The sequence below is a fragment of the Xiphias gladius genome, chromosome 22 (assembly GCF_016859285.1).
Source record: "Xiphias gladius isolate SHS-SW01 ecotype Sanya breed wild chromosome 22, ASM1685928v1, whole genome shotgun sequence".
NCBI lineage: Eukaryota > Metazoa > Chordata > Actinopteri > Istiophoriformes > Xiphiidae > Xiphias > Xiphias gladius.
This window is the reverse complement of record NC_053421.1, coordinates 24,692,527-24,705,065: the sequence shown is the minus strand read 5'-3', so window position 1 is coordinate 24,705,065 and position 12,539 is coordinate 24,692,527. Positions and strand designations below refer to the sequence as shown.

General features: G+C 39.6%; 1 protein-coding gene across 4 annotated transcripts; it reads left to right on the top strand.

The window, feature by feature from the left end:
* The first annotated feature begins 636 nt into the window (after nt 1–636).
* Nucleotides 637–11,650, top strand: dnase2 (deoxyribonuclease II, lysosomal). Of its 4 annotated transcripts, XR_005706355.1 has the most exons (8): nt 1,822–2,339; nt 3,673–3,770; nt 4,015–4,186; nt 5,078–5,183; nt 6,391–6,555; nt 9,405–9,623; nt 9,893–10,326; nt 10,866–11,650. XR_005706355.1 is itself a non-coding variant. In XM_040116619.1 (7 exons), exons 2-7 carry the CDS (start codon nt 3,673–3,675, stop codon nt 10,261–10,263), a joined length of 1,131 nt encoding a protein of 376 aa, XP_039972553.1. In that variant the 5' UTR covers nt 637–690; the 3' UTR covers nt 10,264–11,650. The 4 variants fall into 4 exon arrangements, 3 of the variants coding, with proteins under 3 accessions (XP_039972553.1, XP_039972552.1, XP_039972551.1); XM_040116619.1 differs by lacking the exon at nt 1,822–2,339 and adding an exon at nt 637–690 and having other exon boundaries at nt 9,893–11,650; XM_040116618.1 differs by lacking the exon at nt 1,822–2,339 and adding an exon at nt 726–821 and having other exon boundaries at nt 9,893–11,650.
* The last annotated feature ends 889 nt before the right edge of the window (nt 11,651–12,539 follow it).

Here is a 12,539-nt window from a genome sequence, read left to right as displayed (position 1 = left end):
AGAGGAAGAGAAAGAGGACAAGTGTGCAACAAAAAAAAGACCACACTTTCTACCAACATTGTGAGAGCATCAACCAGGAAGAAACAACAGTAGTGTGAATATTCAGGTTCAAGTTCAGCTGGAGCTTGAACCCGAATATTGCATATGTCGAGATGGACATATGCAATATGTGTGTATGGGTTGGGTCAATATACTCAGTAAACAGTTCGCTGGTATGGTGTTTTAAAGACCAGATATTAACCAGGAAAACATTTGATTGTTGTTATGATTTTTATTTAAGATGGTTAATTGACAGTGTGGTGTTGGGGTATTCTAGTCAAACAGATTTCGGCGTGTTTACGTTTGTAAAACCTTTAGTTAAACCCGAACACTACCTGTACTCTGGAGGTTTACTGTCTCTTCATGCTTGATAGAGTTTCAGAGGCTTTTCCACCCTGCCCAGGCTTTATTTAGGGAAAACACTGAAAACGTTTCATTTTGACAGCGTTACATCCTGTTATGTTTCAGTGTTTCCTGTTTCTAGATCCAGCTTGATCAGCTAATTGACAAGCACCTGTGCCGACTTGTGGGCTGAACCTATATAGGCAGGTCCTTTGCTCAGCTCTCTCTCCCTCGCTCCATCCCTCCCTCCCTGCCTCCCCTCACCCCTCACCCCTCCACCCTGCTGCAGCTGCACCTCTGGGGTGCCTGGTATATGCTTTTCATTCCTTTATTCATCCATTTCATCAAACATTCATGCAGTAAACTTCCACCCTGGTGTTGTGTCCAATATTATGTTCGGTGTTTGAGCCAGCAGTAAGGAGGGGATGAAAATTCACCAGGTATTTTCAGATATTTGTTACTGACTAACCTAGCTAACCTGCCCCTATAGATCAAATGTGATCAACTTAGATTCAGTAAGTTTAATAATATATCTATTGCATTTATAAGAAGGCTACTACTTTTTAAAAGGCTCATGAAAGTAGAGTTGCAAAAATTAGTCCATTAACCAATCAGTAAAAAATGAACTGGTGAGTATTTTGATTATCAAATCCAATGTTCGCTTTTCTTTGTCACATCTGATTTTAAACTGAATATTGTGGGGTCACGGAGAAGCAATTTAAAAAGAGCGCCGGAAAATCACAGTGGGCACCTTTCACTTTTTTTTTTTTTTTTTTTGAAATTCAATAGACAAATTGAGAGACTTCATGTATGTTCCCACTTCAGAGGGAAATATTGTACTTTTTACTCTGCTTCAAATCATTTAACTTCACTTGCTAATTACTTTTCACATTAGTAATAAAAAATAGAAAGTATATGAAAGGTAATTACAGGGTAAAGGTGGGGATACCTTTACCCTCTGCAACATTTAACTGACTATAGTCCAATTATATATGCTCTATATGATATTCTGACATGAGTCATTCTGCATAGTGAGTGACTTTCACTTTTTTTTTTTTTTTACTTTAAGTACATTTTGCTGCTAATACCTTTTTGCTTTTACGCAAGTAAAATTTTGAATGCAGGAGTTTTACTTGCAAGAAAGTATTTGGTAACACTTTACTTTAAGGTCCCCTATTTAGCATTTATAGGCCGTGTGTAAACATACTTCTCTTATGAAGACTTGATTAATCGTGAAAACAATTGGCATATTAATCGATAAAACACAATAATCATTAGTTGTAGCCCTGAATGAAAGCGTCACGTCTCTGTTTACCCCGGGCCTGCTCCCATCGCTCCACAGTCAAGACTTACATTACGATCCATTGTGTTGTATTATATTTGCGATCACTGCTTTTTTTTTTTTTTTTTTTTATCCGCGCAGCCCCACTCACCGGGTGACGTCACCGACCACCTGACCAGAGCCTGGGACTTTTAGACAGGGTCAAGACAGCTGCGAGGAAAAATGATGGCGCATTCGAGAACGGGCTTTGACCATACCTTTCCTCAGTCGTCGCTCCGTACATTGTTTGGTCACGCAGTAAAAACTACTTAGCTCATGTTTGGCATGCGTTTTTTTTTAAATTGTGACTGTCGCGCTTTTGCTTGTGAGACATTGCCCGCCGTCGTTAGCTTGTTGGCTAGCCCTCGAGCGGTTGCCCGACGTCCCCCCCCCCGTCACCGTGTGGTCCCCGGGCCAAAACGCTAACGGAGCAGAGGGAGGGGGGGGGGTCTCCGGCTCGTGATAACAGTGCGTAGCAGGACGTCAACGAGGCCGAACACGCGCAGTCGGAGCTGGGCACAAAGCGGGTTAAACTCGACCTGCGCTCCGAGGGACTTCGTTTTCCCGTCGCGGGTGTAGCGGCCAGCGTCAAGCTCGGCGGAAGCGACGCCCAATGGGATCCACCGTGATTTCTGTGGTCAGTGTCACTGGAAGTTTTGTGTTTTGTGTTACATGTTTTGTTTCAGTCATTTTTTTCCACGCTTTTCACACCGAGCGCCCAAAATGGAAGTTCGTAATAATTTATGCGCGTTTGTTTTCTACAATCATACGTGAGAGACTTCATGTATGTTCCCACTTCAGAGGGAAATATTGTACTTTTTACTCTGCTGCAAATCATTTAACTTCACTTGCTAATTACTTTTCACATTAGTAATAAAACATAGAAAGTATATAATAGGTAATTACAGTTATCCCCACCTTTACCCTCTGCAACATTTAACTGACTATAGTCCAATTATATATGCTCTATATGATATTCTGACATGAGTCATTCCGCATAGTGAGTGACTTTTACTTTTTTTTTTTTTTTTTTACTTTAAGTACATTTTGCTGCTAATACCTTTATGCTTTTACGCAAGTAAAATTTTGAATGCAGGAGTTTTACTTGCAAGAAAGTATTTGGTAACACTTCAAAGCAGCTTCCATTCATGGAGGGTTCCCACAGGAGGAGTTACAGCTGACAAAATACATTAATAAACACTCATATCTGTTTACAGACACATTATGGTGTGTTATAAACATTTATCAAATGTTTATATACTGCTTATTAACACCAAATGGGGGACTTAAAGTAAAGTGTTACCCAGTATTACTGCACTTTTGTATTGGTACATTTACTCAAGTAAAAGATGTACAGTAAGTACTTCTTCCACCATTGGAGTGGGCTAGATAACTTAACTTGATATTCAATATTCTGATGAGTTTAGTTAATTTTTTGTTATGAGTGGTGTAAAACCCTTTAGTAAAAGCTGTAAAAATACTACAGCGGGTAAGAAGAGTTTTAATGTTGAGGGGGGTCTAACTATGTCAGATGTATATTCTTAGAGTTAAGTAAATATTACCTTCCACCTCTTCTTCTTTTTTTTCTACAATCCCTCTGCTGCAGCTCAACAACACTGTCCTCGGAAACACAAAGAGGGAATTTGGTACTAAAAAGACTTAAACTTGGAAGATCCCCACTTGATTTGTCCAACTCGGACTGCATTTTTGCGCAGAACAGAGACTGTTGATTTTATTCCACATCACAAACACATTAAAATTGATTTGGGAAGGGATCTCTTTGCAGCCAGTATGAACAGGAGAAACAGTTACGATGACCAATAACCCTTTCAATGCACATACTGTTTGGTTAAGTCAGTACTGTTTTTAGATAGATTTGAAAAAAATGTGAACCTATCCTTTAATTTACCAACGTCCTCAATACCCTTGTAACTGTAAGTGATTAATTTAAGTCTTTCTCTGGGTCTTAGATGCCGCTGTTCCTGTCGCTGCTGATCTTATATGTGCCACTAGGGGGTGGCACCTCACCAATCAGCTGCTACAATGACCAAGGAGATGCTGTAGACTGGTAATCCATTAATAATAGCCCTGGACCAAAAAAAGCTTTTACATATATACTGTATGTTGTTTTTGTTTGTTTCTTTTTTTAACCCAGATAAGTGTCACAAGTATGTTAAAGTCCTATGAAGCTTAAATAGTAATTTGAAAGTCAATTTAGTGTGTCCAACCATCCAACAATGTACTGTAAGTAGTTCTTACTTTTAGATGCTCACAAACGTCTTCCTCTCTCTTTCTTTCTCTCTCTGAACTAGGTTCTATATGTACAAGCTGCCTAAAGATCATGGCAGAAAATCTCCCAAAGAGGGTGAAAAGTATTTACTTTTGGAGAAAGGGAGTGAAGGATGGACTGATGGGAAGGGGACAGTGAACGACACAACGGGAGCCCTGGGCAGGACAGTCGGACAACTGTACTCACAAGGGAAGGTCTGCTTCTATTTTCTGTCTTTTTGTCTGTAACAAATTCAGTTTTGTTTTTTGTTTTTTCATTTTCAAGGAAATCACCCAGATGAAAGTCAGAAAGCCTCTCTGAATGTGATTCAGAAACGCTGGCTAAAATTATTACAGTTTTTCGTTCCTTTTTATTCTTGTTTTAAATATATGCATGACTAATGTGAAATGATCAAGCCAAAGTCTAGCTCTTTTTTACGACAGCCGGGGGTTTGGTTTTATTTGACATCTCTCTAAAATACAAACCATATCCTTAAAAAAATACTGATTTATCCAGTTGATCGTCTGTAAGAAATCAAAGACTCTACACGTGAGTTATTCTAAAATTGATATTATCCTATACATGATACAAAGTCCACAAGGGTTTTTTTTAAACCATAGAGTGGTGTTTACGTAAGCAACATTAGCAGCAAATACTTAAAAGTTTCCACAGTGATCATCGCAAGTAGAATTTCGAAAGCAGATGTAATTCATTTTTGCCATTTCTGCTTCTGCTTTTTCACTGCAGTCATAAGACTTCTCTCTTTATAGACTTATTAAATGCAGTAATGGGGATTATTTTTTTAAAGAAGTGTCTCTGTTAATACCAGTTTTCATTATTAGATCAGAATATGAAACTGAGAATGAAAACTGAAAACTTTCTTGTTTATTTGTATAGAGTTTTTCTGTCTAACTGCAGCTGCGGGAATCCCAATACAGCGGTTTCGACCGAAAGATCAGACAAAACACTTATAAGAATTTATACCTCAACCTATCAATGTTTTCCTGTTTTTATTTTTCAGCTTAAAAGCAACTGGGCTTGTTTTTAGTATGTGTCTAAGTATGATGGATTTTAATTTCAGCTAAAAAACTCTGCCCTGTTCTCAGAACACAGAGGTAGCGTACATCCTGTACAATGACCAGAGGCCACCTGAGGAGGACTTTGGTGACAGATGGGTTGACAACAGTGGAAGCAGAGGGGGGCACACGAAAGGTGAACACCCGAACGGTCCAGCTCTAATACTCCTATAGCCTAGATAATAGTAATAATAATAGTAGTAGTCGAGATAAGCAAATATGGACAAGAGTGTATAAATTAAATCAAAGTAGAAATGTCAGTCTTTTGCAATACTGTATAAAGTGAAGGATTTCTTAAATCAGAATTCATTAGACACCTTATACATTCGGCTGCCAGTATATAGGTCAACCTAGCTAAAACTAATGTAGTCTGTTACAACAGTCCTGAATTAACTAATTAAATTAAGATATATTCATGTTCATTTTTAGTTGAAACGGTTTTCGAAGGGTCTTGATTCGACTATGTGGTCAATTTGGAGGCTGTACTGGCAGGTGTTTCTCTTATTGTGTCCTCCCCATTTATATCAATGAGGGTAGGCTAAATAACAGAAACACCTCGGCTGGCAGCTGAGTGTAGTGTTGACTTATACAACCATAAGTAACTTACTGTGTGCAGGTATGGGGAAACACATATAAAACAAATGCAAATCCAGTTTTCATACTTCAAAAGAATGCCATAAGATTTGTAAAAAAAAAACAAAAACAAAAAACAACTAAAATTCAGAGACTTGGTAGATTTTACAATAGCACAAATGTTGTATCTTGCATGTATAAGGCAAAAAAAAAAAAAAAAGTAAAAGTACCCAAAAGTTGTGAGTTGAGCCAAGATGGCTCAAGAGGAATATGCAGGAGCATGACTAATGTAAAAAATTGTTGTATATCCGTTAAAGGGGTGAATTAAAGGAACAGTTGTAGTGAGTAGCACACTTTGTAAGTTTAAAAAAAGAATAATAAAGTGTATAATTGTATTACTCTTAAAGAATAATAAGCTCATCAATATAGAATGCATGAATGACTGGGTCAGAATGACATGTTGGCTTTGGCATGGAAGGGATAGTGTAAAATCTTTTCTGATGTTACTTTTTTGATATCAAATAGTTTGTATTTTGTAAAACGCATAGGCACATTAAGCTGTAGCTTCAGCCTACACCTTTACAGTTTGCGGAAAGTCTGCAATGTCGACTGTACCATTTTGTTGAGAGTAATAACCTTTTTTTGTTGTCTATTTATCTTTTCTTTTATCCCAAATTGTTATTATTATCTGCTATATATAATTTTTAATAATTACACAGAAGAGTACTTGACATGAATTTGCTGACATTTTTAATATCTCCGTGCCTCAGGTGTTGTGCTACTGGATAAAAATCAGGGCTTCTGGTTGGTCCACAGCACCCCTCGCTTCCCCCCTGTACGACAGGCAGGAGAGTATTATTACCCGAGCAGCGGTGTGACCAACGGACAAAACTTCATCTGCGTTACCTACCCGCTCGACCGCTTCCGGACCATCGGTAAGGCTGGAGTCCCGCCATGAGGCCCACAGACACAGCACAGACAGAAATGCAGTCAGCACGTCATGGGGATGTTTGAATAGATGGTGTTATCACATTACAGTTACGTACGTTGTGAAGGGGAGGACAAGGCAGCAAATGAAGATTCATACTCTGCCTCGTATCTGCTATTAAATTATATTGTTCTGACTCAGTACACTTTAATTAAGAAGGAACTGAGGAGTTTATATTCAAATTCCTATCAATACTGTTGGAAAAAGGAAATAATTTATTGCTTGGTATATTAAAAATTCCAGCTGTTACAGCCTCTTGAATGCTGCTATTGTGTCTGTAAGATTATAACGGAGAATAGGCGTATTTTGGAGCCAATCCCAGCTGACATTGGGCGAGAGGCAGGGCACAACCTGGACAGGTCATCAGTCTATCACAGGGCTGACATTTAGAGTGTGGGAGGAAGCCGGAGTACTTGGAGGAAACCCGCGCAGGCACGGGGAGAACATTCAGACTCCACACAGAAAGGCCCCGGCCGAACCGGGGTTTGAACCCAGAGCCTTCTTGCTGTGAGGCGACAGTGCTGACCACTGCACCTCTCTAAAACCTGTAATGATATATAATATATATTAAGAGTTGCCCTGCTAGTGATTGGTGCGTCACTCTGCTTTGAGGTGCTCTTAAGTAAAAGCAAGTTTCAACACGTTCCAGTAGAGTTGTAGACTCCCATGAGGGTGTAGATGCTGTTTCTAATGTTTAAGTATAAAACATACACCTGATTTCTGGCTTTGTCAAACCTAAATACAGAACACTTTGAAGAAATCCCTCTCAAAATGAGACGGCCCTTAGAATAAATACTCTAACACCTACACTGAAGACACACTTCGTGATTCATTTCCTTTAAAGTCATTATTGTCTTTTTGTCACCAAGTACTTAATAATCCGGTCAGGTATTGACACAACGGCAACAATCCCTATCCAAGATAATCAGCGTAAACAGGTGTCATCACCGCGTCACTGTGCAGTTCCCTGTCAGACCCAGCAGTTGGCACAGTTGCCATGGCAGTGCCTGGGGTAATGTAATTAGACTGAGGTTTGTAACCATAGAGATATTGTCCCTCACACTGCGGCAGATATTTGCTCCATCAGATTCTCCCCTCTCCAGCTGGGATGTTGAGAGTGTGACAGTGTCCAGGGTGACGTGGATACACAGCTCATAAATATTGTGTCAAAAAGCAGAAGGGGATCACAGCCTCGTCACGTTTCATTGTAGAGCACCTTGCAGCTTGAATTTGCACATTAATGAGGCAAAACTGAGCTTTAACTCTATTACTAAGTTTTTTTCACCGAGTTCATAAATACTACCTATCCATTATGTAAAGACTCGTATGTTGTCAGAAATATTTATTTCTTTATGTTTTAATTAGCCTAATTTTGGATTTGATTAGCATAACTACTTATGTTTAAGGTATAGAGTTAGTATTGAAACAACGGGCTGATTAATACGGTGGCACTGAAAGCTCAACGTACTGCACCTTAAGAAAAAAACACACAAGTAGACAAAATGAAAGAAAACGAAGATAACCGCTTAATCAATTTGACAACACATGCGCAGAAAAACAAAATGCTGCAAAGTTAGAAAAACACAACCAAATAAAAGACACGCACTGCAAATTGATGAACGTGCCCAGACACACCTGGGACATGCTATTTGTTGCTGTGGTTTGTGGCTCATGGAGTCACTGAAGTAGCAGATCCATCATTGTAGAGGTATTCAACTCAAGACCCCAACGCAAGTCAGAAAGGGAGAAGTCAGGGGATCACCAAATTCGGTAGGACACGTCCTTTGGCCATCATGAATGTCTGTACAAAATTTCATGGCAATCCACCCAGCTATCATGGCTAAAAAGGACATTCTCTGGTTCCAGCTTCTCAAATGTGATGATTTGCTGCTTTTCTCTGTTTAATATCATTGTGAATTAATTATATTTGAGGTTTGGACGGTTGGTGGGACAAAACAAGCTATGTGAAGACATAAACTTGGGTTCTGGGAAATTGTGATGGACATTATTCACTAATTACTGACGTTTTATAGCATAAATTATGAATCAATTAATTAGAAAATAATGGACTGATTAATTAATAATGAAAGTGATAATCAGGTACGGCGACAACGGCGCTCATAGAAAGACAGTAAGCAGCTGAAGAGTATAACGTGTTGAGGTTAAGTGTAAAGTGTTATACTGTACTGACAACAAAAAATTGTGTATTGTTTTGTTTTTTTGGACGAAACAGGCCATTAAAGGGACAACTTACATATTGTTACACACTTTTGTGTTTTTTTTTTTTTTAACTACTTCAGGGAACGTGGTTTTTTTATCACTGAATAACTGATCAGGTGTAGAAAACATGACATTGACCCAAGTTACTCTGTAACATAAATAGAAAACAATGGTGTTTCTCTACAGGCTTCTTTCCAGCACTGCAGTTTTATGCTAAGAATATTAAAGGAAGAAATCTGTCGGAGAAGAGGCAGAGTGAACACATTTTTATTCCACTTGCATGAAACCTGAGAAATGTAGGAAATTACTACCCGAAGTAAACGTAGATAAAGACAGGTTGTAAGCAAGAGGAAAATTACTCCTAAGAAAATAACACATATTTATGTGTTCGAGAGATAATACATGGATCATCTCTGTCATCAGTTGCTATGCACAGTGTTGCAGTGCAAGTTGTTCATATGCGTCTACACCAATGTCACCAGGACAGCGTTATTCATTTCCTGTACTTAACAAATTCTGATTCGGGAATTGCAGGTAGCAGCGTTTGCCTTAAATCTAATTGGTTTTGCACCACAGGAGAGCAGCTGCAGATCAATCAGCCTAATGTCTACGATTGCCATGTCCCCGAGTCCTTGGCGTCCCTGGTGCCCGCGCTGGCTGCCATCTGTGAGAAAAAACATCTGTCCGGTCACACCTTTGCACATGCCAAAACTTTATCCAATCGCAGCGTGACTTTGACCTCAAAGGATGGAACCAACTTTATCAGCTTTGCCAAAGGAGCCTCTTTTGACAATGGTACGACTTTGGAGAAATAAGAGTACTTTAAAGTTTGCTCTGACCACAGTTCACCTTGTTTCAGCTTCACCTTTCGTTTTTTTTTTTTTTTTTGCAAGCATAAATAAATGTGGACAAGGTTCTAATTTGTGATATTCAAATATTCTATTAGTGTTAATCACATTTCACACTTTTTACTCGACCTAAAATCATAACAGCATGCAGACAGTTTACAGAAAATAAAATATTAAAGACATGTTCTCATCCATTCCCCCTCTCTGCTTCATCAGACCTCTACCACTCCTGGGTGGCCCCGACCCTCCAGTCAGACCTCCTGGTCCAGTTCTGGATTCACTCCAAAGGCATCCTCCCCTCCGACTGTTCGCTGGGCTGGAAGGTCCTGGACATCACGCTCATCAACCCGGGTCAGAAATTCACTTTCAAGGCCAGCCACGACCACTCCAAGTGGGCTGTCAGCCCCAAGGCAGCCGGGGAGGGGGTCGGAGGAGGCTGGGTGTGTGTGGGAGACATAAACCGGAACGAGGCAGAGGAGAAGCGAGGGGGAGGCACGGTGTGTCAGCAGGACCCGGTGGTGTGGAAGGCTTACCGGACGGCAGCGTTGGAGTGTGAGGCTTGTGGAGGAGGAACCATTCAGTGTTGATGCCCGGCTGGAGCCAGATGGGTCAACTGGGTTTGAGGAAAGGGCCATTATGGTGCATCTCACGTAGGTTTTTAAGAGAAATATTTCAACATTTTATAATGTAAATTACTTTTAATGTCTAGTGAAATCAAATTGAAATGATCCATGTTTACCCTTGTAAAATTCATATGATCTTTTCTATTAATATCTACTTTTGTGATAGCTTGAGATGAGACAGTCATTTCCTTCAGTACATGGAGATCCAAATTCTTGATGTCACGTCCGGGCCAGCCTCTGTTCCACTAGCTTCTGTAAATCAGTGCAATTTGTCTGAATTAGCTTTTCTTTCATCTGTCTTTGTGAAAAATGACGCCCGTTCCTGGGATTTATTTTCCATATTCTAGGACAAGTCAGCTCCGCTACAGTGGTTTCCATAAGAAACTGAAACATTTGTGATTTTTAACAAAGTTAAATGATTACTTTGTGAGCACAAAAAAAACTACAGCTCCCATGAAAAAGCTACAAGCGCTGCTGAAAGTCATTTTTCAGCTTTCTAATTGTAATCTCCGCTGTCTAAACACACAACACAACAGTGTTCAGTCCCCTCTGTCCTGTTATTACAGACATGTCTGAACTAACCATGACCCCCTCGACTTGCTCGTGGACTCGCCTCTTCTGTCGAGCCGTGACATTTACCCCTTGATGGCTCATGGGAAGTGGTGTTCGTTATGGGCAGCCAAAAAACATAAATACTGAATAATCAACGATAAAAGATTTTCCTGTTACTGGAGCAGAACGTGGAAGGTACTGTTTCACTTCAGCTCATAATGCTGCATTTTGCACAAAATGCTGATTTAAACAAAACATCTTTAGGTATTATTCACTGAGAGTTAAACACTCAAAGACTGCTTCATCAGGACTGTATGGATGTAGTTTGATTAGATTTGATTCACAGTGACCAAACAAACCCACCAACTGACATCAGAGTTGGACTCAAACGCTACTAAATCCGGTGCCCAGAAAGTAAGGTGAGTCCCGCCTACCTCAAACCGATGGGATGACCATAGAGAAACAGGAATACAGAGGTCTCTCGTGTAAAATAACCAAAACTGTTCCAACTTTGTAGAATGAACTGGGTTGGGCAGAAAATAGCGTTCATTTAAGACCCCCATACCGTTTATCTTTAAGGCACAAGAAACGTTTTAGTTGTTCATTTAATTGTTCAGAATCCTTCTTGGCTGCTATAGAGGGCTGTTACCTCCTCCTTTTAATTTAATGCATACAGAACAATGCTGGAGTAGTCAGATGTAAGGGGAAGCAGAGGGGTTTGTGGGAAATATGATGCTCATTTTGAAAAACCCCAAAACCTCAAAGTGCCACCATTAATAAAAGCATCGGTTGAAGTGTCTTTACAGCTGCTGGGTTCCGTTTTAACTGAAACTGAAGAGACAATTTTGCAAACTGAATGAGTGCTGCTTCATTAACTCTGACTTTCCCTGTTTAAATCAACATTAGCTGGTTTGTGGGTATGTTCTTGGGGAGGGCATGAGGCTTTGCTTGTTAAAACTGTATGAAAATGTTGAAAAATACTGAATTACAGCTACTGAAAAAAATTCAGGTGTGAGGAATGCTTTAATACTTTGTTTGATGAATGTTTGTAGAATTACCTGGGTTGGTATGAGTGTCTTTGAATTTTTTTTTTTTTTTTTGTATCACATTTCCACACACATTCAATCTGAACTTGATTTTGCTTGAAGATAAAGATGCTGGCTGTCTCTAATCTGAATAAAAAGACTAGAACGGAGGTGTATTTTTGTGGCTGATGTATATTCACCTTGCTTTGTTTTCCTTATCCATGAGAAAAATATAAATGTCAATATTTGACCTGTGGAGACAGTTTTAATTCTTTTTATGGGATTCTCAGCAGCAGCATGGAATATGTTACAGCACATCAGTCAAAAGCATTGAAATTCATATAAAAGGAAATTTATTACCACAAAAATAAGACATCCTGTATGTAGTGCATAAATAGCTTTGCTGTGAGACTACACAGCACTGGAGGTGACTGCATGTCCTCCATGTATACTGTATACATTCTAATGCAAACACGGTAAACTTGAGCACCCTTTAGAGAAAGGCACTAAAAACGATCGGTAGCATAGCATTACGCTAACACACGTCATCTATTATTACCCAGAATCCTCTCCCTGGTCCAGCCATGCTCGTGCCTCGGCCGATAAAGAGACCTCACCAGCACTGAGTAGGGAATGTGACAACCAGAGGTCACTAGACTTACG

Coding starts and splice junctions, on each gene's coding strand:
- dnase2 (XM_040116617.1), top strand. CDS start 2,316: ATGGGATCCACCGTGATTTCTGTG. Junction 2,340..3,672: donor GATCCACCGTGATTTCTGTG/GTCAGTGTCACT, acceptor TCTGGGTCTTAG/ATGCCGCTGTTCCTGTCGCT. Junction 3,771..4,014: donor CAAGGAGATGCTGTAGACTG/GTAATCCATTAA, acceptor TCTCTGAACTAG/GTTCTATATGTACAAGCTGC.